At 40.3% G+C, this 27,880-nt stretch overlaps 1 protein-coding gene across 2 annotated transcripts; it reads left to right on the top strand.

The window, feature by feature from the left end:
- Window positions 1-205: 205 nt before the first annotated feature.
- On the top strand, window positions 206-27,808 carry LOC139819566 (protein fem-1 homolog CG6966). 2 transcript variants are annotated; one of them, XM_071789021.1, is made up of 8 exons: window positions 206-713; window positions 23,594-23,753; window positions 24,118-24,318; window positions 24,584-24,835; window positions 24,982-25,138; window positions 25,396-25,834; window positions 25,917-26,129; window positions 26,218-27,808. In XM_071789021.1, the coding sequence occupies exons 1-8, from the start codon at window positions 654-656 to the stop codon at window positions 26,620-26,622; spliced, it is 1,887 nt and encodes a 628-aa protein (XP_071645122.1). In that variant the 5' UTR covers window positions 206-653; the 3' UTR covers window positions 26,623-27,808. The 2 variants fall into 2 exon arrangements, with proteins under 2 accessions (XP_071645122.1, XP_071645123.1); XM_071789022.1 differs by lacking the exon at window positions 206-713 and adding an exon at window positions 15,425-15,607.
- The last annotated feature ends 72 nt before the right edge of the window (window positions 27,809-27,880 follow it).

The raw sequence follows: 27,880 nt of genomic DNA, 5'->3' as shown, positions 1-27,880 counted from the left end.
CGGACGCGTCTGCGCTCGGCGTCGCGACGCATGCGTCTCCGCGACGTCGGGACGCCGGATGCACAGAAGGTAGAGAGAGAGAGGGGCCGAGACCGGGGACCGGGAACGATATCGGAATCGCGCACAGCTGGCACTGGCTGGCGATTGATCTCGCGCGCGGTCGGCGGCGCGAGGGCGCGAGCTCACTAGCTCCTAGCTTCAGTCGTTTACGAACCGCGGAACGAGCCGGACCGGTGCCGCCACCTGACTGACCTGACGCGCGAACGAAAGCTCCCCGCGGAGTCGCGTTCTCGCCTACGCTCACCTCTGGGATCTCGCGAATCGCCGGCGCGCTCGTTTCCTCGACGTTCCCGTTCCTCGTTTTCCGCGGGGCATCGAGAGAGAGAGAGAGAGAGAGAGAAGGCGTGTAAAACCGATTCTTGGTGGTAACCGCGATCTCGCTGACGACGTTTCCCTCGCCCCTCCGCAGCCGCTGGGTGGGAGCGGAGGAAGCGCCGCTTCGCGAACCGTTTCGCTCGCCTGTCCGGGGTTGAAACGACGACGACGACGACCGTACTTAACGGAATTACGTGTACGCGAGCGACTACGACGACAACGAGGAGGCTGGCCAGGGCGGCCGCGGTGCGACGTGACTCGGCTCGGAGTATGTGAAAATGGATTTTAAGAGCGTGGTGTACAACGCCGCGAGGGACGGCAAGCTGAAGCGCCTCAAGGTGAGTAAATGGGTTACGTTACGTCGCGGGGCTGACGGTTGACATTTCGTGGCGAACCCACGGCCGACTTTCTGTCAAAACCGGCGCGACTCGGACGAGTCGAAAGTGACACGACGCTTACACGGAGCTGTTACGAGCGCGCCAAAGCGAATTTTTATTCGTTCCCCGTTTCTCGCGATAAAATTTCACAGACGTGCGTCCGTCTCTGCGCCGGGAAAACCGGACCTCGGTCGTGGGAACGAATCCTCGCGGTTATACCGGAAATTTCATGTTCGATACCGTGCGTGCGACAAAGCGCGTTATCGCCGACTACCCTACGTTTGTATCGAGTTCGCAACGTTCGCCGGCGATGGTTTCCGGTTTCCGGCTCGCGCATCTATCTCTCGAGCTGTCTCGAGGTCGCCGTCTTGATGACACTCGAATGTTTTCGCGAGACGACGCGAGCCGAGTGGGTTAATTTCCGACGTTTCTGCGAGACGATGCTGCGTAGAGTGCGTAGGAGCATCGGACGAGTCGCGCTCTTGCGATTCCGCAACCGAGAAGAGCTGCTGTCGCGTTCCTCTCGGAATAAAGCGCGGCTTTTCGTTCGCGAGCGACGCGGTATCGGATGACGCGAACGTACGTCAAAAATGGCTCGAGCTCGGTTTCCACGGACGGGATCGTGGAACGATTCCGAAATCCGCTTCGTTCTTCCCCGAAGCCACGAAACGTAGAGGGAACGAATCGCGACATCCTCGTAAAAAAAAATAACAAGTTAAGCAGGAGAAAAGGTCATTTGCGGTCAGGGCTGAACCTTCGTAAAAACGTCAATTTTGTTAAAACTTTATTTGCGCGACGGTACGGTTTTTTTTTTAGAACACTCGCGACCGTTCTGCCTCTTGTCGACAAACGAGGTCTGACCTTTTTAAGATTGCGGGCACAAAGCGTCGTTTCGATACCCCGCTTAAACCTACATTTCACAAACGATCGCACGTTCGACGGCGCGGCATATTTTTTTCATCGGTGACCACGTAAGCGCGAGAGAAATATTGGCGCGGTTGACCTGGGAAGCGAATTCTTGGATGTTTCACTCGCCAGGTGCGACCCGCACCTGCCACAAAAAAATTGTCCGATATCCTGCGCACTCTTTTTCTCTCCGTATATCCTTGCCGGGCTGCGTTAAAATGTAGCGCCGACTTTTGATTCTCATTTTAAATTGAGGAAAATTAACGGAAAAAACAACGAAGACGATGCGAATTGCCTGTTTGCGTTGCATTAACTCGAGGACGACGATTAACGGATGCGAGAAGTGAAATATGTACAGAGAGCAGTGCCAAAAGATAAAAATAATCCGAAGTAGACGGGCGGCAAAGAGTATGGCCGCCACGATTATCTTTCCACTTAGAACGTAGAGAGTAAAGCGATAATTCGATTATTATTCCACGCACGGGATGCAGACAGTCGAAATGCTGATCAAAATATACTATTCGATTCGAATGGGTCTCTTGGTCGGCGCACGAATTTACGGTAAATATTTGCAGTTCTCACGGCGCGACAGACGCGTCGGTCGGTCGGTTATATGAAAGGCGAACGCGTGGGTTCGTCGTAATTTCGAAATTTCAAAAATTACGTGATCGTTAACCGGTTGCTATGGGTTGCTAGACAGAAATAGCTCGATTAGAGCTTACGTTCCCAACGTTCACCAATTTAATTAATCTATCTAAATTTAACGTTTGCACAGAGAAAATGGACAGTGAAATTTGATCCTGCAATGAACGTGTCGGATTTGAAGCTATCATTCAGGTTTTTAAGTCAAACCTTTTACGCGTTGAAATGCAAATTTAAATTTTTATAAAACCTTTCATTCGAAATCGAATAAAAAGGTTTCGTTATTTGTTCTCAGGAGGGAGAATTTAATTCTTCCTTTTCAATTCCTTCCCTCATCATATACATATGTATTACGTTTCAGTTTTTTATCATACCAAATTAATTGATATGATATCATATACGATATTTTATCTCGAAATTAATTTCTTGCTGAGGCAACCCTCAATAGCTGATTCCGTTACAGTACATTTATCGACGATCTTGTGTAATTCCCAAACTGGTAATATCCAGAGGACCTTGAACGCGCAAGATTGCTTTCCGGTTTTTCTCGGCAATTTTATCGCCATTTAATACACATGTGCTCTCAGCTCTCCTTTGTGAAATCTTTTCTTCGCAACGACGGCAACGAAAGTTCTCGCCCGACCTTAGAATTTTTCTATCTGCGTTGCGTGCGCGTTAACAGACCGTGATAAAGGATTGTCTTTAACGGTATTTCGTTTGCGCCCGACTTCCAAACGTCTGGCACGGTTAACCCCGCGGCAAAAACTGTGACGAATTTGTAACACCGCATTAGTACGACAGAACTCCACGAATATTTGATATCTCGAAGCGGCGAATTTTAGCCGAGACATATATGTAACACATCTGGCGTTTGATCTCATTCCCGTACGTGTCGTTAACCGTTCCCGGTTTTAATAATAAATTCCTCGATCGATTTGTAGAGACGACACTCGCTTGATGAAAGCATCGGTAAAAATAAGATGCCCTATGTATTGATAAAAGATTCATAGGACAAAGATCTGTGAGTTGAGAAGGTTATAGGATCTACGACCTTTGAAGACAATTACTTCTGAGAATCAACGGTATATAATGCGATTCTGCAATTATTTCACAAGATCCTCGCAAAAGTCGCTGTTTTCACAATTCTCTATCTGCAATAATTTTTTACATTTGATACTAAAGTTGAAACAAACCACCTCGTATAGCGCAGTACTATAATATTTATCACATTCATAGCGGACATTCATGGAGCTATAAATATCTGCTATAATTTAATTCCGATTGTACGATATTGAATTGCGACCGATTTGTTTGAACAAAACAGTCGCTTATTCATCCTTTGTCGAGTTTACATCTATCGGAGGAGAAAATCTGCAGTGGTAGGAATGCACTCGAGATTGGTTGGTTATCGCTCCGATAACCGAGGCCTTGATAAGTGGCGTCGCGGCGAAAAATGGGGAGGTGGGGGAAAGCGCGGATTCCTCTTCTTCGGAGGTCTACGGCGTGAGAGCCAAACACACGCGCGCGCATGCTTTCCTTCTCTCCTCTCAACTCGCGTTTATCTCGAGTAGGAAATAGCCCCGCTGCTTCGCAGCGGTTATATTTAGTAGCGGGGCACACACACGTTCACACGCGTCTACGGCCGAATCTGCCCTGGTCGCGCGGGCCTTCGTCCCGCGTGAAAAAATGTCGAAACAACATACACAGCGTGCCGAAAAACTCATCGGCGATCACCGGCGGCGATCGGATGACTAACGCGAAATCGCGCCTTGCGTGTCTTATCGAAATTAAATCGGCGTTGCGTGCCTCCTCCTCGCGTATACAACACACATCGTTCGATATATTGCGACGTCGAACGCACTGCGTAAATATGAGCGATTTATATGTGCGAAATGTCGCGGCTTCTCCGTATCTATGCCGACCGATGCCCCGACGGTTTAGAAACTACGTGGCAAAGTACGTGTTGACGCCGACGTCATCAAAGTTACGCGAGCGTCTTTGCAATTAAAAGCAGAATTAATTGTAAATTCATAAGCGACGTGTGAAAACGACGGACGCGGTTGCGGTTTTCTAGTGCAGGTAATCGATTACGCATACGCGTGGGTATGCGCCGTACGCGGGGAAGAGTGACGACTAAGCTCGACGATCACAACACGGGGACTGGAGTCGCGGCATTCTTCGAGCTTAAGGGCTCAGTCACAATGAGAAAAATAAGGAATAAGATAAAGGAATAAGGAATAAGGCATGTTGCATCTCACTTTAATGTACGTGTACTGAAGTGAGATGCGACATTCTTTTATTCCTTATTCCTTTATCTTATTCCTTATTTTTCTCATTGTGACTGAGCCTTAACGATTTCACGGCGCGATACGCGATGACGGAAGCAAACAGATCGTGCCGCCCGACCATGCGGTATTATGTAGGCCTTGTATTGTGGATTCTCGAGTTAATCGACCGGCGTAGAGGAAGCAATCGATACAAGTTTACACTTTCAATGTTAGCGGTAGTTCAATTAATACTATTCAGACCGAGCGATTAAGGCTCAAATTAATTTACCGCCGCCTGTCTCTTACATTATCATGAAATTGCTTATCGCCCGTAACGTGCCTGATGACCTGTCGCAATTCGTCGATATATTTGTCTTCACGCGTGAAAGCGTTTTTGGACAAAATGTGCGAGATACGCGGAGATGTTATCGGCAATTCTTTGTGATAACGATTGCCGATATTCTAAAATTCTCGTGTCGTGAACGAATTTTGTCGTCACGGCTGGTGTGGCGGCGTGTTCGAACGTGGTCGTATTTTAAATTCAGCAACGTATAATATGTATCTCGTCAAGAATCTCTACATCGTATTTGTTATTTCCTCTTTGTAATTAAAATGTGTTTTTAAAGTACATTAATTTGCAGATATCTTCAGATTGTGGATAGATATTTTCCGTTTTACAAACACCACTCACAGAGATATCTACAAGAGAAAGAGAGAGAAAAAATGGAAATTAACTTTTCATTGTATCTCTGCAGTTTCTTTCTCTTCCTTTACATTACATCATATTCTTTTTATTTATAACTTTTATTATATCGTATAATACATGTATATTTATGTTAACTTATTTCTTTGTTTTGACAACTCTGAAATTAATTTAGATTTTATTAATAAGAATTGATAAGTATTAATGAGAAATGTTTGATTTCCTTATTAATTTCAACATCTTACGCGTAAATACATTTTTCCATTACGTTGAATGTCGTAGCCGGTATCGCGTAAGCCCGTCATAAATATTTATCGAAATCAAAAGCAGCAGCGAGGTGATTAACGAAAATTCAGCGTTTCCTCCGATGTCGTACTTGTATTATAGCTTCGAGGGAGTGTACGGGCTGGCGCGGCTATTAATACCCGTTAGTAAATTGGCGAGAGACGTCGTCGTGCGCGCGCGTGTTATTTAACGAGAATTTGCGAGGTAACCTCCCATCATAAATTGCGGAATCGATCGTCGAACTGCGGCGCGACACGGCAACTCCGGGCCCAGCGCCCGAGAACTCTAATTCGGGAAGTGAACTCGGGGGCCACTTCGCGGCTGACAGGATACACTTACTCATCCGCGAGTTCATAACATTTCACCGTTATTGCATTTGATGCCCACTTGCGGTCGAGACTATTGTACGCCTGCATACGCGACTGCGGATTTAGTGTAGCGTAAGCTTTATAGTTGTAACGTGTCGTATTTTATTCACCTTCGAGCCTTCGATCGATCGCGCTTGTCCCACCGACGAAGGTTGGCGCGCTTTAAACGCACAACAATGCGCCGTGTCGTGTGCATGGGGCGTCTTCGAACGACCGGGGAGTGTGTACGTAATTGTACCTCGCCAAGTTTGTAATCGACTTTCCCCTCGCGAGAATGTTTGCGAGCTGTCGAATAGAAGCGCCTATCTGTTTCGTGTTGGGGGACGATTTATCTCGTCGCGTGATATCGTCGAGAGTTATCGAGTCCGGCAGCCAAAGGACTAATTGTAAAATTCTCACATACGATAGTCTAGCGAAACTCGATCTGATAAGAGCGTGAAGTGTTGTCGATAAATCCAACTACTTCGTTACGTTGATACTTTGACATTTTGCGACCACGCAACGTGTGAAATATAATTATAATATCATTGACACACAATAAGACGATAATTTGCGCGCGCCGCTTAAGAGCCGCACAGTTCAATGAAAAATTAAACTATTTAAACCGCATTAATTCCGTCACTGATATATAAAAAGCGTAATATTTATTAACGGCAAACGAACGACGTTAAAATCGATCCACCTACCGAAGTCTATTTATAAAGTCAGTCAACAGGCGAGCGTAAGCGCGCTGTAAATGCAAATGATTAAAATAGCTTCGCAGGTGTAACCTGAAATGAACCACTCAATCGGCAAAGTAATGATCCCGAGGACCCCGTGACCTTTCGGCGGGATTGTCGACGAAAGAATGTTATCGGTGGTCAGGGCAGATTAAGAACGAGAGCCTACACGCCGAAGAGAATAGAATCGATTCTGCTCGCGTCAAACAGATCGCGTTGTATGATTTATGATTTATAATACTACTGTGTTAGCAACTACTACGGTTATTAATTTTGTACCAGGGAAAGAAAAACACTCGCGATCATTCGCTTACTCGATTGTTCAGATAATTGCCTGAACGATTATGATGTAACGTCGATTAAAGTTGCACGATTACTGCCGCAATTAGCGCAGTTAAGATCGGTCACGTTGAAATTGATCGGGAGAGCTTGTTTTACAGATCGATCTGACAGCGGCGTTATTACGCAAGATGATACAGTTATTGAACTAGCAATAGCGTGTTTAACACAATTTCGCACACACGTGTACGCGCGCAATTGCGTAACGCGCGGACGGCCGTTTCAAGGTTGGCGCCAATTTACAGCTTGACTCCGTTTCTGATTTCTCTCGAATCCTCTTGATTCGCGTTTCCGCGAAGTTATCTTTGAAAAAGTGCGATTTTTATGAACATAAATTCTTCAATTGAAGACTGCAAGAAGCAGCGACGAATGCGACGATCGAGAAACTTGGACGCGTATAGTTTTTCTTCGTTGGCATGCTTTAATAATATTAACATCGTTGGTGCGCTTTTTGTAATCTGAAAGACTAAGCATTCGTTCTTGACAGTCCACGTGATAAAGTTGTAATCCTATAAGTAGCGACGAACTAATCGCGATAAGCATGTGATTTACATGCATATACATATACATATGGTAGCTAAATGATACATGTACAGAGTGTCCCAAAATGACCGGACACTGTTTCACCCTGTATAGAAATAATCAATAATGAATGTGCTAAACTTAACGTGTAAAATATTGAATTATATTACGAGGGTCAGTACGAAAGTAATGCCTCCTAATTTTTTTCTTTCGAGTCTGGGTGTCATAGAAAATTTTATGTTTTACTGAGTAGTTATTTGAAGTCTGCGTAGTTGCATTGAGTGGCGTTGAAACCAGTTACGTGAATATGTCACACGAGCAGTTCAAACTGAAGCGTGTTTCTGATATGCGCAGCAAACAAGGGCGGTGAATTTTTTACCGTGGAAGAAAGGCGTGAGTTATTCCAAAGGCTGCGTTCAGAGCAGCTCAATGAACGCTCAATGATTCTTTATTACGATTATTGGTTTCTAATTTGGTTCCAGGGAAGAACTAAAAGCAAGGACCAATTTTATTTTAAAAAATCGGTCGCTAAGTTGCTTTTTCTGCTAAACGTAGCCATTGAAATCCATTCGCGTTGTGAAATGTTCATGGTATTATTATTTATTTCTGAAACGCGAATGGATTTTAATAGGCCTCACTTCTTCAACGGTAAGAAATTCAATCACTGCCCTTGTCCGCGTTACACATATCTGAAACACACCAATTTGAACTGTTCATGCGACACACTCGCGTAACTGATCACAACGCCACTCAACATAGTGCAACTAGAGACTTCTCAGACTTCAAGTAACAACTCAGTGAAACGCCAAATTTTCTGTGACACCAGACTCGCAAGAAAAAAATTAGGGAGGCATATTACTTTCGTGCCGACCCTCGTATTACAATGAAATATTATTAATTATCAAGCCATTTTTTTTCAATCGCAATTACTTTCTCTGAAATAGACTGCAAGTAAAATTTTTTCCCCCAATTTCTTTATAAAGAATAATACGTACACGGGGTTTTTTAAAATTATCAAGAAATACTTTAGAATCAGCTTATTTTAGGTTTAAGTATAAAAGAAGTGGGAGAAATTGTACCAGTGGGAGTGATGGAAATAGATAACGATAGCTACCAATCACACGTGCGAGGCGAGAGGCAAGGAAAAGGAGCCAGGAAAAGGAGATATCTGGCTTTGTTCTCATTTCGTGATTAGTAGAACGTTTCACTCCTTGAGTCAGATCGCGGAAATACATCTGACGTAATGCAAGACATTTAGAAGGAAAATAACGCGAATTTTGGTCTAAAGAAAAAAACGGGAGAATAGAATATCTTTTAGATATGCGTGGATGTATTCAAAGCTCATCGAAATCGAAGGGAGGACAATCGTTTCAAGTGGGTCGATCGATTTCCTCTTTATTCTCTCGTGCAAATGCTCGATCTCGTTGGAAATTTAAATCCCATGATTCCGCGTTATGTAAACCGGAGTCTGGCGAGGAAACCGGGAGTCTCATCTGGTGGCTCCTAAGGCATAGCCAAAGATCAATATAGAGACCTCCGCGTTTTCGTTGTACTATCTCTGTCTCCGTCTGAAATCCTTTCTCGCTGACGCGAACAAAGCGCGGGTCTTGCCCAGCCGGTGTAAGTAATCGCGACATTCGACTCGCCGTAATCACGATAAGCTAGGCTTCGCTCGGTACCTTGACATTGCCCGAAAGCCACTGTTCGCGCTCCACGTCGCAATCACGTTTTTTCGCGTTACCGGACTCGCGCTGTTTGTATCTTTCACGTTTGGTAACGCGCAAAACCTTTCGCTACTCGCTATTCGCATAATTGTGCGCTTATGCATTTCATTACGCAAAGTGGCTTTGCGGGTGACAACCGAGTGACATTTTATCCTTGCAACTGCGTCTTGTAAATCGATAAATATATCATATGGATGCAAAGATAGAAAGCGTTACAATATAGAAAATAAAATAAAAATTCACGGAAAATTGAAAAAAAATAAAAAGTAATGATCAAAATATTAGCTGTATTAAATCACATAATTTGTCTTTGTTTAATTGTATTTACTCATTTTCAAGTTTTATGTTACTTTTTCTTCATTCTTAATTAATTCTTTTGTCCTCGAATCAGAGTCTATCTTCCAAAAAATTGCCGCTTGTTCCTCGGACTAAGTTTGGAGTCTTCGACGTTCGTCGTGTCTTTGTTCCCGAACGAAAGCAACTCCAAGCAAGCTCCCCTTCTTCGTATTCGGTTCAAAAACACTCAGCGCGCGTAGACGTTCAGGATTTCTGGACTGAATATTTATTTAACTAACCGAGAGAACGGTTCTGTTGAAAGCCGACCCTCTCCGCCCCGCCCGCTGCCCCAGTCTACAAGTGAATCGAAAGGGTCATTGTCTTACGATAGCACGTTCTGGAAAAATACCGATCGGGCTCTCGGTAACCCTTTTTAAAGATCGCGCAGTTATATTTCTATGGGATGAGAGAGATGCGGATGAAACGGATGCACGTGCAACACCAAGTACGAAAATAACGCGAGTAACGATCTATATTGAGAAAAAATGTCTGTTTGATTTAGTAATAACAGTCAAACTGGACTGCACAAATATATCAATCGAAATCAACCAGATTAGAATTAATATTAAAAATTAGAATTAAAATTTCTTAGAATGTAGTTTTGATATTTTGTTGTCCTATCACGGTACATAAACGTGAAATAATTTTGGATTGATTCGGATTGCATTTCTTTAATTATTATATATTAATCGTAACATCACGATATCGATATTTTAAAACGATCATTATTTCTATCAAGCATTTTTTGTTTATGTAATACCATTTTACGTTATTTTCTCAAAAGAATAATTTTTAAAAGCAAACCGTACATGGAAACATCGTTATTCCTTATAAATTTACACAAGTGTTCTTAAGTACGCTTTGATCTCGAGTCGTGTCGCGTCAACTTTTGAAAAGCGGATTGCACCGAATTCTCTCATACCGTGTTCTAATATTATCTCGTACGCGAACGGAATACGCGATGAGTCAGAGGCATAACTGAAGCATAATTCGGCGTAAAGTGAAACGGATGGAAGAGATGAGATGGCAAGACGAACGCGCGCTCTCGAATTTAAGATTCAATGCATATTTCATATCTCTAGATATACGTTTTATTATATTTCTCTTATGGACAATAATAGAAATTGATGTTTAGAGAGTATAATAATTGAGCTGTTTATTAGCTTTGGAAATAGAAATTGGCATAAATCGAGTTTTGAATATTTTCTCATTAAATCTGATGTCGAATCTTTATTCGCGGTCATGAAGAATATCTCCGTTTATTGGGAAAGTACTGTTCATTATCTCTATAGAAGTAATGGCGTCATTGATGAATGAGTTCTCGAAATTATTCACTATTCAAATTTCCGCTGACTCTGTCATCATTTTCTAACATACATTTGCTAACGTATACTTTTGTGCGACTTTTCTCTTGTAAATATCTAATTTTCGAAAATTGTAATTCTATGAAACTTATCTTTAACGAGATTTCAGAAAAAAATTGTCCAATCTATTATAAAAAAGCATTATAAAAAAATAGCGCATTTTATCGCAAGAAGAAAAAAGAGGAAGAGAATAGAATTTGTGTCTTCAGAATAAATGTCCTATCTTATTCTCATATTTCTTCATATATTCATATATCTTATTTTGTTGATGTACAGAATTTGCGCTATTTTATGCAACAATGCGTGATGTTGCGTGATCCTTCAATGCGAAGTCCGGTAATCGAATATCGATCGTCATCGTGCGCATGGTGCATCTTGGAGATCTGTTCAGTATCATTATTGATATTTAATACCACAAGTATTTTACATATTTATGAGTGCGACGACGGCAATCGCCTTTTAAGACATAAACGTGTTGTAAACAAAACTGCTTACGTATATACTTAGCGTCTCTCGTATGACGTGGAAAATCCACCGGATTGTCCGGATTCTTGGACCGTGAAACATGGAAAAAACATGCGTGATCGTTATCAGTGATTCATGGTATTCGCGTGCGTGGAACAGTCTCAACTTTTATATCGCCCACTCAGAAATGTCTTTTACGTATGCATTTTATACTTGCGATTGCGAGAATCATTTGCTCCCTTTAATATTTTATACGAATTTTTATTTTTATGCGAGGTGTAATGCAATTTTTGCAATAAAAAATTAAAACAAATATTTTCTTACTGAAATTTAATTTGGTAAGATCAACAATAAATAACAGAATTCAATATTCTAAAACGTATAGATATAAATCTTTTATTTCTTGCAAAAGTGATTGACACAAATGATTTTGATCTATTTTGTAACGTGTTTAGTCATGGTAAATACGTGCGCGCAAATACGCACACATGCGAGAGAGCTAACTATTTTTCAATATCAGTGACTTCTAACAGCATGCATGATTCGTAAATAAATCACACACACGTGCACGTGCGCGCGCATATACACACATTCCTAATATAGGCAAATAATATTCCTATCCTAATTAGGACAATGATCGAGCAGATAATTAGTGATGAGTACATAGAGCGATGACTGGGCCTAATCAATAGATTTAATGGTTCGACTGAACTTTGCGCATATGGGCACTTATATATTTGCATTGCAAGGCGCTAGTTGGAAATCGTAATCCCGAGGCACGTCGGAAGTAATAATGACGAAGGTGAATTTTATGCCGAGTAACAATGCAACAGTATAGTAGTGCAGATGTTCGCCTTGTAATTCCAATGGTCATTTGTGTAAGTGCTGTATATTCCTCGAATTAGACGAAATTATGTTTCTCACGTTAATGCCGCACAATCAACATTTTACGTTATTATTCGAGTTGTAATAACGTAATGCACGGTAGTTGAAACAGGCAATAACATTATTTTCAATTTAATCGAGTATTATCAGTTTACGCTGTTCGCAAATGCAAAGTAACATGATTCTTATTTTTCCCGCAACTACTTTTCCTCAAAGGTTTTTTTTTCTCAGAATATTTCCTCAACGCTGCACGATAATCCGATGATTGGAAAATACTTCCTCATGCTTCCTCGTCCCGTAGAATGTAAATAAAATTAATTGCATTTCTGTTGCCTTGTGCAGATGTAAGCAAATTATGCGTAACCCCGAATCGCCGGCATTATTTCCCGGTCATTTTTCAATGTGTTGTATAAGTAGCACTAATCAGCGGAATTAAATCTTTTTGGAAAAAAACCGGAAAACTTTAAACTGTCGTAATGCTAGTGGAGCACTCCTTGATTTAGAAAATGATAAGTAATTGAGACAAATAAAACAGAAAATATGTAAAAAGTTAAAAACAATGATTCCACAATACTTGATGCATCGAGGTATAGATAATAATAATTAGATAATAATACACAGTCGCTATAAGTAACAAATAAAATTGTCTGAAACTGCCTAAAATTAAGAAAAAGGAAACGTTGAAAATTTAAATATATTAATCAATTTTTTAAAAATTATATTTATATAAGCTATCATTACAAATAACAAAAAATGCACTAACGAATGCAATAATAAAATACATTACGTTATACATTATCGATTATTGACGTATCGTATCGGATCAAGTCTTACTTAACAGATCTCATGACTATATATGAACTATGAACACGCGACATCCTCTTTCATCGTCGATAATGTCACCACTACAGTTGTAATACTTTTGCCGAAGGTTCACGTAACGCCGCGTTAGAAAGTAAACGCGCCGTGTAACTTGACATAACTTGGCCTTACGTACGTTCGACACCGTCAATTTTTTGCGTGTCTCGTTTCATTCCTTCTGTCTCCCGTTTTTGAATCTTATTTGCGTACGCGATGCGACTCACGTGCTTCGCAATATCTTGATGTAACATTCTGTTGCGATTTATTAGTTTCTACTATAATTATAATAAATTTTAATATACGTATAATTGATTTATTTAATTTGTTAAAATTATAAATAAATTTGATTTAATTTAGTTTACTACATTCTATTATTAATTATTCATAACATGTTTATAATTTAAAAATATATTATACAGTTTATTTTTTATTTTATTTAATACATTCCGCGACGATGTAATTTTATTTAACTGCAATCACGATCTGCAATTATTTCTATCAAATTTTAACAAAAATAAGAAGTTTTGTGATGTCAATCATGATGTTGATCGATATTACAATCAATTCCACGTTTCGAGCCACGTGCGGCGGATTTAATGTTTGCAAAAGTGCGTGTTAGCGTAACCTGTTGCACCGCTTCGAGGCGTATTATGTAACGAAAGAGTAGACTATTCACAAGAATATTATTCAGCATTATTAAAACTTTTTGCGTGCGACACGATAGCGTCGGTGTCAATGGCATTGAAAAGACTCGCGTCTTGAAGGAAACTTATGAAAGTCTCGTTTTATCTTGTCTCTCGTTTCAAGTTTATTTTGTAATCGCGACACAAGAAACTTTAACTTCTGTCAGGAAAATAGAAAACCTGTCGATCACACGAATATTTTTCAAAAATGAATGACGTCAGGTAAATTGTGTTTGTAGTGCGCGAGCTTCTTTGCAAAGGTCGCAGTTCTCCCAAGATTACGCGATTTTCTCGCCGTGATCGTCTCGCGCAACGCCACGTAACCGCACGAGCAGCATTACCTGACTTTTCTCCGATGCGACGTCCTGTTATGTAATCGCACTCCGTCAGCAAGAACCGATCAGGAAGAACAATTAGAAAGCTGGCGTCTGGTCGCATGAGTTCTTGTACGATTCGGCCGGACTCACCAGTTCGCCTGATCGCTGAAAGTGATGGTCCACGAACCTAGTAATTTTCAAATACGTCGGAAAAATGTCGTGTAATTATCTTGTTATTGTAAATAGGTACTATTTATAATAAAATTCTAAAAAGTATAGGGAAAAGTATATAATTATATACTTTTAATGTAACACTTTTATATATTAGTATAAGTATCGTGTTATTAAATTTGAGGATAATTATAACACGTCGTATATATTACTGATACGATCATAATTAATATCAAATCATTACTAAGAATCACATAGAGTATTCGAGTAACGACTCTCAAAGACTAAAGTGTAGTACAGTTTCGATCGATGAACATAATTTAATAAAATTCTTTTATTTCCGCAAGTATCGTTTACGGGTATAAAAATAATTGAACTCGCCTGGACCGACAACTTTCTCGAGCTCAATGCATCCACCGATCCACCTCCTATATTACGCACCTCGTGGTTGAGCTTCTCTTACCCCCTACTCTTTTCCTCATAGAGTCAAGCTAAATCCTTGCTCACTTCGAGGAAGCCACCTCAGTAATAATTTGAGTTCACGTCTGAACTGTTCGTAGTCCCTTTGCTTTGTTTCGGGCGGGCTGGACACGCGATTTCTTTCTCGCTCAGTAATCGGACCGGTTTGATCCTTATCGGTTACTCGCAAGTAATTACAAGCAATTCGCGTATCAATTATCATATTTTAATTCGTATCATCTCTTAAAGTGATTCTGTTTCAAATTTGACCGGTTTTAGAAAAAGTCGATTGAATAGGAATTCCAATTCTGATTCTTTAATGCGATGACAACGCAAAAATAAAGATAAATTCTCTATTAATTTATGAAATCTATCTTTTTTTTTTAATTCGAATTATTCGATTTTTTGCTCGATAATTCAATAATTATAGGTTTAACTCGGATTTTTACTCCGTTGTCTGATAATTCGATAATAACTACCAGACGTCGCGCGTGATTGGACAGCATTTGCATTTTATAAATGCTGATTAGTTTGCATGTCGAGATTTCAAAATCATATTTCAATTTTATATTTCTTTCGCGTACGTAATAACGAATATTTTTTTGCGACTTGCTTACTACTTACTACATAGTTGCAGATATCTCGCGATTCGTCGAATATCGTGCTGCAGGAAATAACAGATAGATGATAACAGAAGACACTTTTTCATATCTATCGTTCGCATTTTCTAAGATATCTCGAGTTTTCGTCGCGTGACTTCAATTACGCAAAGGTCAATCGTCACATATAATTATCCAATTGCGATGGAGCACATGCCGAACGACGAGTTATTCACGCGGGTAAGTTTTGTGTTCAACAATTCGTTTGCTGAAAATTACGATCGAAATAGAACAAACTAACAAATTATCTTTTAAAAATAGAAGGGATCGAAGCTTCGGAAAGTTCTACACATGTTCTTGAATAATTCGCGGATAATCGATGTAACGCTGGTATGTTGGGCAAGCACAGCAATCTTTACACAATAATCATGAAACAAGTTGTAAAATATTTATAAAATTAAATCTCTATTTTTATTATACTGGCACAAAAGTTACTGGATGTATATATTTTTAAATTTAAATCACAATAAGCGCGCTAGCACATTGCAGATCTTTTATAAAGTACATTTAAAAAGATTTATATATAATTTACATAGAACGTTTACCACAGGTTTTTACGACAAAACAAAAATATAACATTGTAATTAAGAATTGGATATAAAAATTAATTTGACTATAAATCATTGATTTTTATTGCTTTATTGCTTTATTTTTTTGGTTTGCGAGCTAGAATATCCGCTCGCAACGTATGGTGAATGTCCTTATATTTCTCAATAAATTTTTTTTAAATCATTGAAAACCCATGATTTTGATCGTTGTAGATGTAATTCCGTGTTGAATATATTAAAATTATCGTATACTTCGGGCAAACGGTTGACCATGAATCACGAGAGAAATGCCAAGGTTGCTCTATAGTCGCTTGAAACGGGCGGGCAACCTTTGTCTGTCTTAGTGACGGATTCTTTATTGTAGCAATCCCGGTAACAGCTGGAAATGCCCAGCTACGCGCCAGTCATGATGACGGTGATGCCGAGTAATTTCCTCCTCGAATTGGAAGAGAAAGAGTCCCATCCGCGAAGAATGGACTGATGGAAAGGTGCGCGCGCGCGCGCGCGCATTCTCTGAGTATATTTTCGTCCGGCAATAATAGTTCGTTGTCCTTAACGAGAAACGCGTCGGACGTTAGTACCGCCGACGTTTCCTCTCGGCCGACTGGTTTGAGTGCACAATCCAATCAATTCCAAATCACGGAAGCGGACGAAACCCGTTTTAAAAATATGTAATCTTCCCAGAGCCGACCACTCGAGATTGATTTTATTTAAAACGTTAAATCTTTAATCATTCATTCGGACGTAAATCCCCATTGACTTCATAAGCAAAGTAAGAAACGGAAAATACAGAAGTTACTTCTGCATATCTTGCCTATTTCTTTTTTTTTGAGTTGTTAGTTTTACGAATTTGTTAATATATAATACAACATTGTAATACGACTTTGTCCTTAAAGATTCTTGCTAGACGTGACTGACTAGTCAAGTCGTGATCAGATCACGGTCAAGTTGCGATCATAGATTTTTTAATGCATTCCCGCTATTAATATGACAATCTCCTATCGATCAATTTTATAGTACTATCTGTATCATTAAGGTCGATTCTCACTATCGGTCATGTCACGGTCCTGTCACGATCCGATAAAAAATCGTTGCCATTAAATTCAATGGTTCTTAGAGTTTGCGGTCAAGCGTGACCGGCAGTATGAATGCAAACTCGAAAAAGCATTGAATTTAATGGCAACTATTTTTGATCAGACCGTGACCGGGCCGTAACTTGACCGATATTGAGAATTGACCTTTATCGTCTACTAAATTTAGCTATATTTGTGTATGTAAAATCACATCGTATCGAAAGAAAGATAAGAATTGCCTGTGTTATTTTTTTGTATTCCCTGAAGTTAAAATATATTTGAATATAATGTGAGATGTATTATATATAATATATATGTTATAATGTTACAATATGATATAAGACGTTTAAGATATATTTATACTATGAGGATGGGAAACGGGAAGAAACAAAGCGTGGAAAGTTCAACTAACAATAAGACAAGCGGACCAGATAACGCCGTTGCGATTGTTATGCTCTTGCGCATTTCTTATAGCGCGTTACCTTCTTAATTATCATGATGGAGTTCACGTGTAGGTTAATGATCTTTCCCAGGTGACAAAGTGCGAATTTCAGGTCATCGTTTTCATCGCTGGCGACAATGAGTCACGAAAAAAGAGAATGCACATTTTACTCCTCTAAGGATCGTTGCCTTGTAGTATTTGTATCCGCGTATATTTTCGCGTATATATAGCCTTCGTATATTTAATTACGTTGCGCAGAATTTCTTTCGACGCATTTTTGCGTGACAACACGGAATTACAAAGACACCTCGGTTTGGAAAACGAAAGAAAGTTCTCGGTGAACGCAGCTTGATGCAATACAGCGTGGCATCATTTAACGTTAGATCAATAGCTTGATCGACGCTTGATCTTGCGTTTTATTTTGCAATTAGTCCAGTTTTGTTTGTTTCACGCTTCCGAAACGAGTTCCGCGAGACTTTGCACCGCGATGTTGATCGATCGGGACTTCGCTCGATCTAACGACAACTTTCTATAATACAGAGTCGACGTTCTGCAGAACGCAATATGCACGCGACTATGTAACAGAGATATGTATCATAACAGATAAAGCGTCATCAGACGGTTGCTGTAATAACAGAAAATTAATTCAATATTTGATATTCATAATAAAAAATGAACAGAATAAACGCAAAACATGATAAGTAGAGTGCAAAATAGATTATTAATAGAACAAAACACAAGATGGGCAAAACACAAATGGAGCGTATATTAGAATATATGTATGTACATACAAGATGAATGTATATAAGATGAGACTAAAAAAAATGCAAAACGCGGCAAGCAGAACGCAAAATAGATGGAGATCTTAAAAGAAAACATGAAACAGGCGGAGGCTAAATGGATTATATCGTGGTATAACGATCGGAAATGATCGATTCATCGAGCAATCACTTTAAATGCCGATAAAGGCGGGGAGAAAAAAAAAGATTATATGAAAGGCATTATTAATTGGTTTTTCAATCAAACTTCCTCGCGTAACAGCGAATAATGATCGATATCGATCACTTTCCAAGTCGTTGTTATTGCCGTTGTTGCCGCGGGCAGCTCGTAAACGTTTATCGTTCGGATATGCGCACACCTTGCGTCTCCGGGTACGATTATGGCAATGATCGCTCGCGTCACCAGCGAAACAATGTCCGGAACGATTATTGCCATAATTGTATCGGACAAACGGGCGAGCGTAATTTTCAACGTTCGCGCACGCTCGAATGCCGTAATCATAATTGTCGCGGCGAACTTTATGCCGCCGCACCGAAAACACCAACGTGCAATTGTAACACCGTAATTACCGCGTAGGTAACAAGTCGGTCGAGGTCGAGCGCGATAGGATTTTCCGGTGTTTTCACGTAAATTACATATTTCGTTGCGAATTTGAATGTGGCCTCTTGTTCGTGTTCTCCTTTATCTGAAAAACATAAATCGCAGCTCCTCACAACGTAACATGTTTTACGACGACGATAAGCTTTCTATAGATAGATCGTGTTTTACTGTAAACTATTGTTATAACTAAATTATAAAAATATATTAATATTTTACCTTAATTCTACATTTATATAATAAAATATTAACTAAAATATAATACGAGGGTCGTTCAAGTCAAACCGGGACTATTATAGTTGCACCAGGATATAAAACGAATGCGATCGCGACGAGTTTTTTTATAATAATAAGTGTCATAATGGTAAGTGTCTCTTATCATCTGTATGCGGCGTACTTCTCTCAGGTCAATTGATAATCAGTTATGCAAAATGACAGACAACAGTGTTAATCGCATATATAGAACAGTGAATTATATAATGAACTTTCTTGTGAATGAAAAGGCGTGAGAGCGGCGGACATTTACAGAAGACTTCAATCACAGTACGATAATGAGACAATTAGCCGCAGTAAAGCATTTGAATGGTGCAAATGATTTAAAGATGGCCGTACATCATAACTGCCCATCGCACTACTTGCACATTATTGGAACTTGGCTGGGAGATATTGCCTCGTCCTCCTTACAGTCCAGACCTCGTTCCGAGCAATTTTCATCTTTTCGGACTTAAAAAAAAAAACTTCTTGGGAGGCCAGCATTTCTGAACTGACGAGGTAAAACACGCTATTCGATCCTAGCTCCGGCGTAATACAGACAAATCTTTTTATGCTAAGTGCAAATAAATGTAGTTTTTACTTCTATAAATGCGTTCTATTATTTCGTACCCTTAAAAGTCCCGGTTTGACTTGAACGACCCTCCGTATTATATTTAATATTAAATTATAATAAAATACCCATGAAACACTTATTTATACATAGTACATACTCTATGTGTAATTTCTTATGTATGTTTGATATAATTATTTATCAGAAACTTTAACCTCGTCAGTAAATGATTAACGATAAGGATTTTTTATTCGACTTAACTTCATTAATTATATAATTAGCTTAACTGGTCGAATAATTTGTCCAGAAGAGGTATAGTAAAAATAAACGCATTAATCATTATTATATAATACATATAGACCATACTCGTAAACATTTTTTACATCATTCCGCGATCTTATATCATTAATTTGCAGATAGTCACTATGGGTGAGTGATTTACGCGGTCGCGTTGATCCTCGTCAGTGGTTGCGTTCATTCATACTTTTACTATTCTCTCTCCCTCTCGTCACACAATAAAATCGGTCGCTCGTAAACTTCCTTCAGCTGACGCGATATCGCTACGTTAAAAGTTAAAAACATCGTAAAGTTCGACGCCTATTTCGCATTTTGCATTTGAGATTGACAGCGCGCTTCTTGATATATCGGTGAATTATTACGCCGGACATAACGCGAACGAAATGGGTAAGTAACTACTGGTATTTACGACGCGTGCTACTTCTCGTAATGCGACGTATAAAGCAAACTAAAACCTTTCGAAGTGGCGAGCGTAAAATTTAAGTGGAACGTGTCTTCCATGCTTGCAACAACACAACACACGCGTCAGTCATTGAGGCAAACATACGCACACGTACATCATGCACTCGTGGCGTACGGTACTCGACTGCAATCACAACTGGCGTTAATTGTTTTTAATGTTGAATTTATGACTAGGCCATAAAAGGCGGATTGATATATTGATGATCTTGACGAACAGTGGCCGTTATCCCTCCGCGATTTTTCCCGCGTTATACGAGTTCACGTGGAGAAAGCTTTAAAAGCATTTAAATGCTCTCTTCAGCATACGTATAAAAAAACCAGCGTGATTACCGGCCCGTTAAAAGACAGCCGAAGGAAAGTCTGTTACAGTTAACCCATTTTCCACGGGAGACAAGCGCCGGAAATAATGTGACAATAATACCATTATGGGAAGAATAATTTGTTATTCAGGTCTTGATATCCGCGCTAATCGAAGCGGATATTTCATTCTTATCGCGTGTCGAAATAGCGCGTATACCCGCCTACTTCGGCATTGTTGCGAAAATCTTATCACCGACATCGAGAAAATCCACGGCGATTTTACGCAATCGCACCTCTTTAGTCTTTATTCGCCACGTGATCTTTCGGTGTCGCGATTCTTTTTAAATTCGTTAATTCTATCTTTACCCGCGCCTTGGACTTGTTTTACGTAATTCAGAGTAAAGTGAAAAGTTTCGTTTCGCAATCCTCGTATTGTTTCGAGCGCAACATTGTCATTATTATATCGATCGCCTGTCATTATAGATATATATTTAGCCGTTTCCCGCAACTGTGTTGCGTGTCTCTTTGAGTGGGAAATTATCGACGTGGAGATGCCCGCAATTCGCGTATTCTTTTGGGTCGAGCACATAAAAGCGAACGTCCCATCTTATCTTTTGTGAGACCGTTTCGGCATCGACTGACCTCGTTACCTACATCTTATCGACGAACCGAACGAGAGTGTAACAATGAGGAGGGAGAAGGGAGGAGGGAGCAGGGTAAACGGGCCCACGAAAAAGTAAATCGGTCACACAAATAACGGCACCGACTTTCCGTAGGTGTGAACCGAAGTGAGAGAAACGTAAAAATAGCTGGAGGTTTGTTGATCTCAATTAAAGACGAACTCCCCCTCAATCGCATTAACACCAATTGTAAGATGAAAATTATATCGTAAATTTTTGGAATTTATTTAGTATATGATTCTGTATAAAGGGAAGAAATTATCTAAAATCAATAAAAAAAAAGACAAAATCTGATGAAGAGACTGTACTTATTAATAAAAATATTAATACGTAATCTAATTTTTTTCTTTTTCCATATATAATTTAATTCTACATTAATATTTGTCTTTTTTCGATTATTACATTTCTAAATATTAACTTCTATATAATACTTTTTTCGCCCAAAAAAAATATTTACATACTCTATTATGGTGTGAGATATATACTACAAAGAAATTACATAATGTATATCATTTTTTTAACAAGAACGAATATATTTATCAATACATAATCGAACGAATATATAATCAATATTTCGTGAAAATGGGTCGATATGGATGAGGTTATTTTCTTTTCCTCTTTTTTTTTTAAGAACAATGTAGGGCTTTCACGAAAAGTATGTTCTCTCTTCGAAGGGGGGAAACATTAAAGAGAGAGGAATGCGAGGGAGGTGGAGAAGCGCGAGAGAACACAAAGCTGAAAAGTATCGGCTCTGTCCCTCTTTCTCCGGGCGGCGGCCCATCGTAAGCAGCAGTTTGCTTGTCACGATGGGCCTCAATGTCTCCGATTATTCATTTAACGGGACTTGCACGTACACGATGGTCGGAGGAATGATTTCTCCAGAAGGCAGTGGGTTGAAGATTCGGCTCGCGCTCAGTCTTCTTCTAGGCGAGTGCGCGCATGGACTGCTCCGATTCCGTTGCCTGGCGCAACACAAGGGAATAATCACCGAGTTTTCTCGATATTCCAATAACAAATACGTGAAGGCCATCGTACGAGCCGTGCGAAAAGAGGAATCGTGATTGTTTTTCCAAACCACGATTCCCTTTCAACATCGAAGAGAATATAGAACTGAATCGATCGCCTCTGACATAATCCAATTTGATGTGTCAGCTCGACTCGGCTCGGCTGGCCTCTCGGACGCGATGTTTAAGTCGACGACGCGACGTATCGCAACGCGATGATGTTATTCGTTATTTGATTGTCAAACGTAATAAATCGTTCATGCTCCGTCGACATTGTCATAACATTATTTAACACTTGGCTCGTGACAGTCGGAAATCTCGCACATTTCGTAGAGAAACCAATTTTCACGTGTGACTGCGAAGGACAAGCTGAAACTTTTGTCATCTCGCGTCGCACACGTTTTCGCGGAATTGCAAGAGGTTTCCTTGCCAGTGACGCAAGGAACCAGTCTCTCAGCGTTCAAACGAAATGTGCACCACAGGCCTCACGTGGTCTTCAAATCAACAGTGAACGTTGACGCGAGTAACCACTTGGATATTATCTCCAGACGACATCCAGACGTCCAACGAAACTTGTCTCCTCAAAATTCCTCTCTCGTGGAACCGAAGTGGAACTCTGTTCTTTAAGTTAAATTCGGCGCAAGACTCGTGCTCATTCTCCATTAAAATTTAAAAACCCGAGCATTCGAGGTATAAAAATAACGAAACGAGATACAAACACGCTATTGAATAAAGTTTGTGAGAAAAACAACCAAGCTGTGAAAGAAACTGTCACAGCCAAGGACAAAAATAACAGTTTTACGAGCTTGGGACGATACGGAATAGAAAAAATTTATGAAATTTAAATATTTATTATTTAGAGACCCCCAGACCTTGGGTGTAACGGTGCTCCGGTAATTCGCTTAGACCTTAAAATCCGCCAGTCGGCTTTGAAACATCTGCCCGCACACATCGCACAAACCGCACGTCCGTGCTTGTTAACGCACGTACTAGTTCATTAAGCGGTTCAACACGGGTTCCGTACTGTCGAACGTAAGTCGACGCGCGAGAACTGTGAAGCTTGTATCGTTGCCCGCGGATACCGTTTACGATCGCGATGATTTTTCGACGGTAAGAGCTAAGTAACATTGAGTGAAAGATTTCTCTTCTCTCTTCGAAAGGTGTTCCTGGAGCATCGGGGCAAGGATGAGGTAGGACAACTAGTCGGTGCCAAAACCCATGGCGCAACACCCTTAGTCATGGCATGTCGGAACGGACATTACGACGTGGCGGAGTACCTCATCGAAAAATGTGGGGCAGACGTGGAGCAGCCCGGATCAGGTCAGACCGCGGTCCTTTCATCGACGGCTTCTGCTCGGGCGGAAGATCCATTTATTATCGAGAACAGTGAAATCGGGAATTGTTGGCAAATGTTTTGGCAAAGACACTCGCTTTAGCTGCTCTTTTTTATTTTAAATCAAATTCGACGAATTTTTCTCTTGGCATTACATTGGTGGTATCTTAAAAATTTATAATTAAACATTAATAAACGTCGCGTCTCTGCTATACATTGGCAAAATTTACCGCAGTTCACATGATTTTATTTACGATTATTATATTTACATTATTATTGTTTTTGTAAGTCGAAACTCTAGATCCTCCGCTTTGATACAAAGATTTTACCAGAATGTTTCCTTGAAAACAGTGGTCTTCGAGGGCGAGACGATCGAGGGTGCACCACCCCTGTGGTGCGCGGCGGCCGCAGGCCACTTGGCGCTAGTCAAGCTGCTGGTGAGACGAGGAGCCAAGGTGAATTCAATCACGAAAACGAATTCCACTCCCCTCCGAGCTGCGTGCTTCGACGGACATTACGATATCGTCAAATTTTTAGTGCAAAACGGTGCAGGTAAGGAAAGATGTAAACATAAATTTGAGAATTATTTTTGGAGGTATAAATTTGTAAATTTTTTCGAGTTTTGTACAAAATTTTCTCTTACGAAAGAGCAAAATAAATAACTCGCAAGTAAATCAAGTTTCACGGCTTAAAAAAATATAAAATGACTGCAAAAATTTATGCAATTTTATAAAAACTACGCTTACTAGATCAAGATTCGATTTTTCTATTTACAAAAGCCGAAGTTACTTCATATCCGTTGTCTCCTCCATTACAGATATCGAGAAGGCGAACCGACACGGACACACGTGCCTGATGATCGCGTGCTACCGGGGTCACGTTAAAATCGCCAAGTTCCTACTCTCCTTGAAAGCGAACGCGAATCGCAAATCCGTGAAGGGTAACACGGCGTTACACGACTGTGCCGAGAGCGGATCCCTGGAGATATTGAAGATACTCGTTGAGCATGGCGCGAAGATGGACGTGGACTCTTACGGGATGACGCCACTCCTCGCGGCAGCAGTAACAGGTTAAAGCAGAAAGTTCCACGCACCACTCGAAGGTTCCCCTAAGACAGTTTATTTAGCTCGTCCGAAGCGATCTGTTCCGCGACGCTTAGACGGCCGAGGAAAAAGCGAGCGCTGACCGAACGTTTCTTCGCTTCCTCTCTTCCAGGTCACACGCATATCGTCGAGTATCTCATAGGCATTCCGCAACTGTTCAGCAGAGAAGAACGCATCGACGCGCTGGAATTGCTTGGGGCTACGTACGTGGACAAAAAGAGGGACATGATTGGCGCCCTGCAGTTCTGGAAGCGTGCCATGAACGAGCGGTACGTCGCCTTACGCGGATAGACTGTCAATCCGTGACTGAAATCCGTGTGGTTTTTGTCTTGGAACTTCCTATACAGTTTTGTATATTCTTGGCGATGTTCGAGCGCAAAACACAAATTTATAAATATAAAAAATACAAATATTTTATTTTTCACAAATTCTTTAAAACGAATATAATTTCGATTTTTGTCCTAAAAAGAAGAGAAAATTTATGCTATAATTTCGGTGATATTTATGTGTATTTTCTTTCCCACAGATATCGGGGAGATGGACCGATGATATCAAAACCCGAATCTCCGCCGCTCGTAGCCGCTTACGATTTCGCCAGAGAGGTAATCGAACCCGAAGCTTTGGACGATCTGTTAGCAGACCCAGACGAAATGCGCATGCAGGCACTGGTGATCAGAGAACGAATATTAGGACCGGCTCATCCAGATACTAGTTATTATATTAGATACCGCGGTGCTGTTTATGCGGACGCGGGTAAATTCCGTCGCTGCATCGAACTGTGGAACTACGCTCTTGATATGCAACAGAGCATGCTGGAACCGCTGAACCCTATGACACAAAGCTCTCTATTCAGTTTCACCGAACTTTTTAGCTTCATGGTGGGCGAGGAAGGCAGACAGACGACCAGGGGTCGCAGAGTACCGCCAGTAAAGAGGGAAGATCTGTTGAGAGTTTTCGAGAAAGCTGTGAGTACGAAGGCGTCATTGTTATCTGTCAATATCTCAATCCATCAATATTTATTTATAACATCGCGAAAATTGCTTGCAGGTTAATGAAGTGGCGAAAGGAAAGCAAATGTTGGATAATATAGGCAATCTGGCGTGTGATCGTGATTTGACGTTCTTGAACAGAGTCCTTGTTATCACTCTGTACTTGGCGTGCCTGTTAACGCGCGAGACCGGCGAAAAAGGTAGCGAAGAATACAACGCCTTACACAAAGAACTCTATAAATTAGTCCGAATAAACGCCAAAGGCAGACAGGTGAGTGGCACTCGCGACAATTACCCAACCATAATTGAGAAGACAATACCATCGATATTTACGCTTCTGATTTTATGGGTATTTCCAGGGCCGCGATGCGCTGCAATTAGTTCATAGTGAGGACGGTGCGCTGGTTGGCAGGTATCCCACATGCAAGTTCCCGTCTTCTCACTTGACCAAGGCTCTGCTGAGAGTGGGCGCAAACGTGGCTGCCAGAGACAACGACGGTAACACGGCTTTGCATCTTACCGCGCTATTGCATCCTTGGCGACCGATCCTGTCGGTCGATCTGCTCGACGCCGGCGCGCATCTCGACGCGGTAAATAACGACGGCAAGACGTTCCAGATGTTGTTGAATAACAAGCAGCTTTACGACTCAATTTGCCCACTAAAATACACCACTCTCGCCTGTCTGGCCGCGCGAGTGGTCAGAAAGACGCAGAAGATCAACAGAGTGCCCGCACACCTCCACGCTTTCGTCCAGATGCACTAGTATTGTCGCGATGATACACCGCCAGTGAAATGCCGTGGCAAACACCTTACTCTAATCGAGAAAGTGTGACGACTATGGAAAACAATGGTGATAATTCGGGCGTTAACCCGATTCATTATTCATCCATTCTATCATCGATATTCATCTCTTCTTGTACAGGGTTTCAAAATCGCTCTCATTTGTGAACGTTTTTTTTTCATGAGGGTGATTTTGAAATATCCTGTATATAATCTTATACTAAAGCAGAGAGATATATATATAGAAAGGTTGTCCCCGGGAAACACAAGTCTTCTGACTGACTATATAATATGAAGCGCACGTGATCCCAAGAAGATCTTTTGATAGCTTCTCATAATATAATGCGTTTTGTAACAAGATTTTTGCGAGAAAAAGTACCTTTTTTATTTTAGTTGACAACTTTCCATTTACGTTTCGTAATTAATTTATTCAATTTGAAGAAAGTTCCAAATATATGCGTTTTTAAAAACAGCAAAAATTATATTTCGCTATTAAAAATTTTCTATTCAGTATATATAAAATGGAATAGTACATTTTACTCTTATTGCATATACATATATATATTTTAATACAATCATAATATTTCATAAAATATCTATTTTCATAAAGAGTTTAAAAAATTAAAAAATGTAATGCAAAGAGGCTGGTTTATTTTTATTTAGACTAATAACTTTTTGTTTTGTTACTTTTGTTGTAATATTTCATTATTCAATCAAAGTTTATTAAAATTTATATTATGTGATTGATTGTATTATTAAAAAATTGATTGGCGACGTTTCTATCGAGGTAAAGTTGATCATCGACATTTGTAATCTCTTGCTTGCCATTGTCTTCATTAGATTGAGATTAGTAAATTAACTATATGTTTTGATAGATCTCTTTGGTATCAATGTGCGATGATGCGAAAGAGAGGCTTTGAATCTTGGTGAATGAGCTAGTATTCATCGGCATTGCAACAAGGTGATAACGCAGACATTGTGATCTTATTGCGAATTTGGCTAATTAAAGGCCTCTCCCTTATATACATAAACCCCGCGCAAGCCATATATATATACATACTACGTTGATAATGCTAGATGACAAAAATGTATGTTGAATTCAAATGTGTTATCTTAGAGAATTGACTTTTTACCTTGCTGTATAAACAAATAAAGAGGAAAAAAACGTGGATTTGTAATAAAAGTTTTCTGACACGAACTGCGAACAGTGAATTATACAATTCTACACTTGGCGTATTATT

The sequence above is a fragment of the Temnothorax longispinosus genome, chromosome 9 (genome assembly GCF_030848805.1).
Source record: "Temnothorax longispinosus isolate EJ_2023e chromosome 9, Tlon_JGU_v1, whole genome shotgun sequence".
In the NCBI taxonomy this organism is placed as follows: domain Eukaryota; kingdom Metazoa; phylum Arthropoda; class Insecta; order Hymenoptera; family Formicidae; genus Temnothorax; species Temnothorax longispinosus.
The sequence above is the reverse complement of the archived record's forward strand: the minus strand, read 5'-3'. Positions and strand labels throughout refer to the sequence as shown.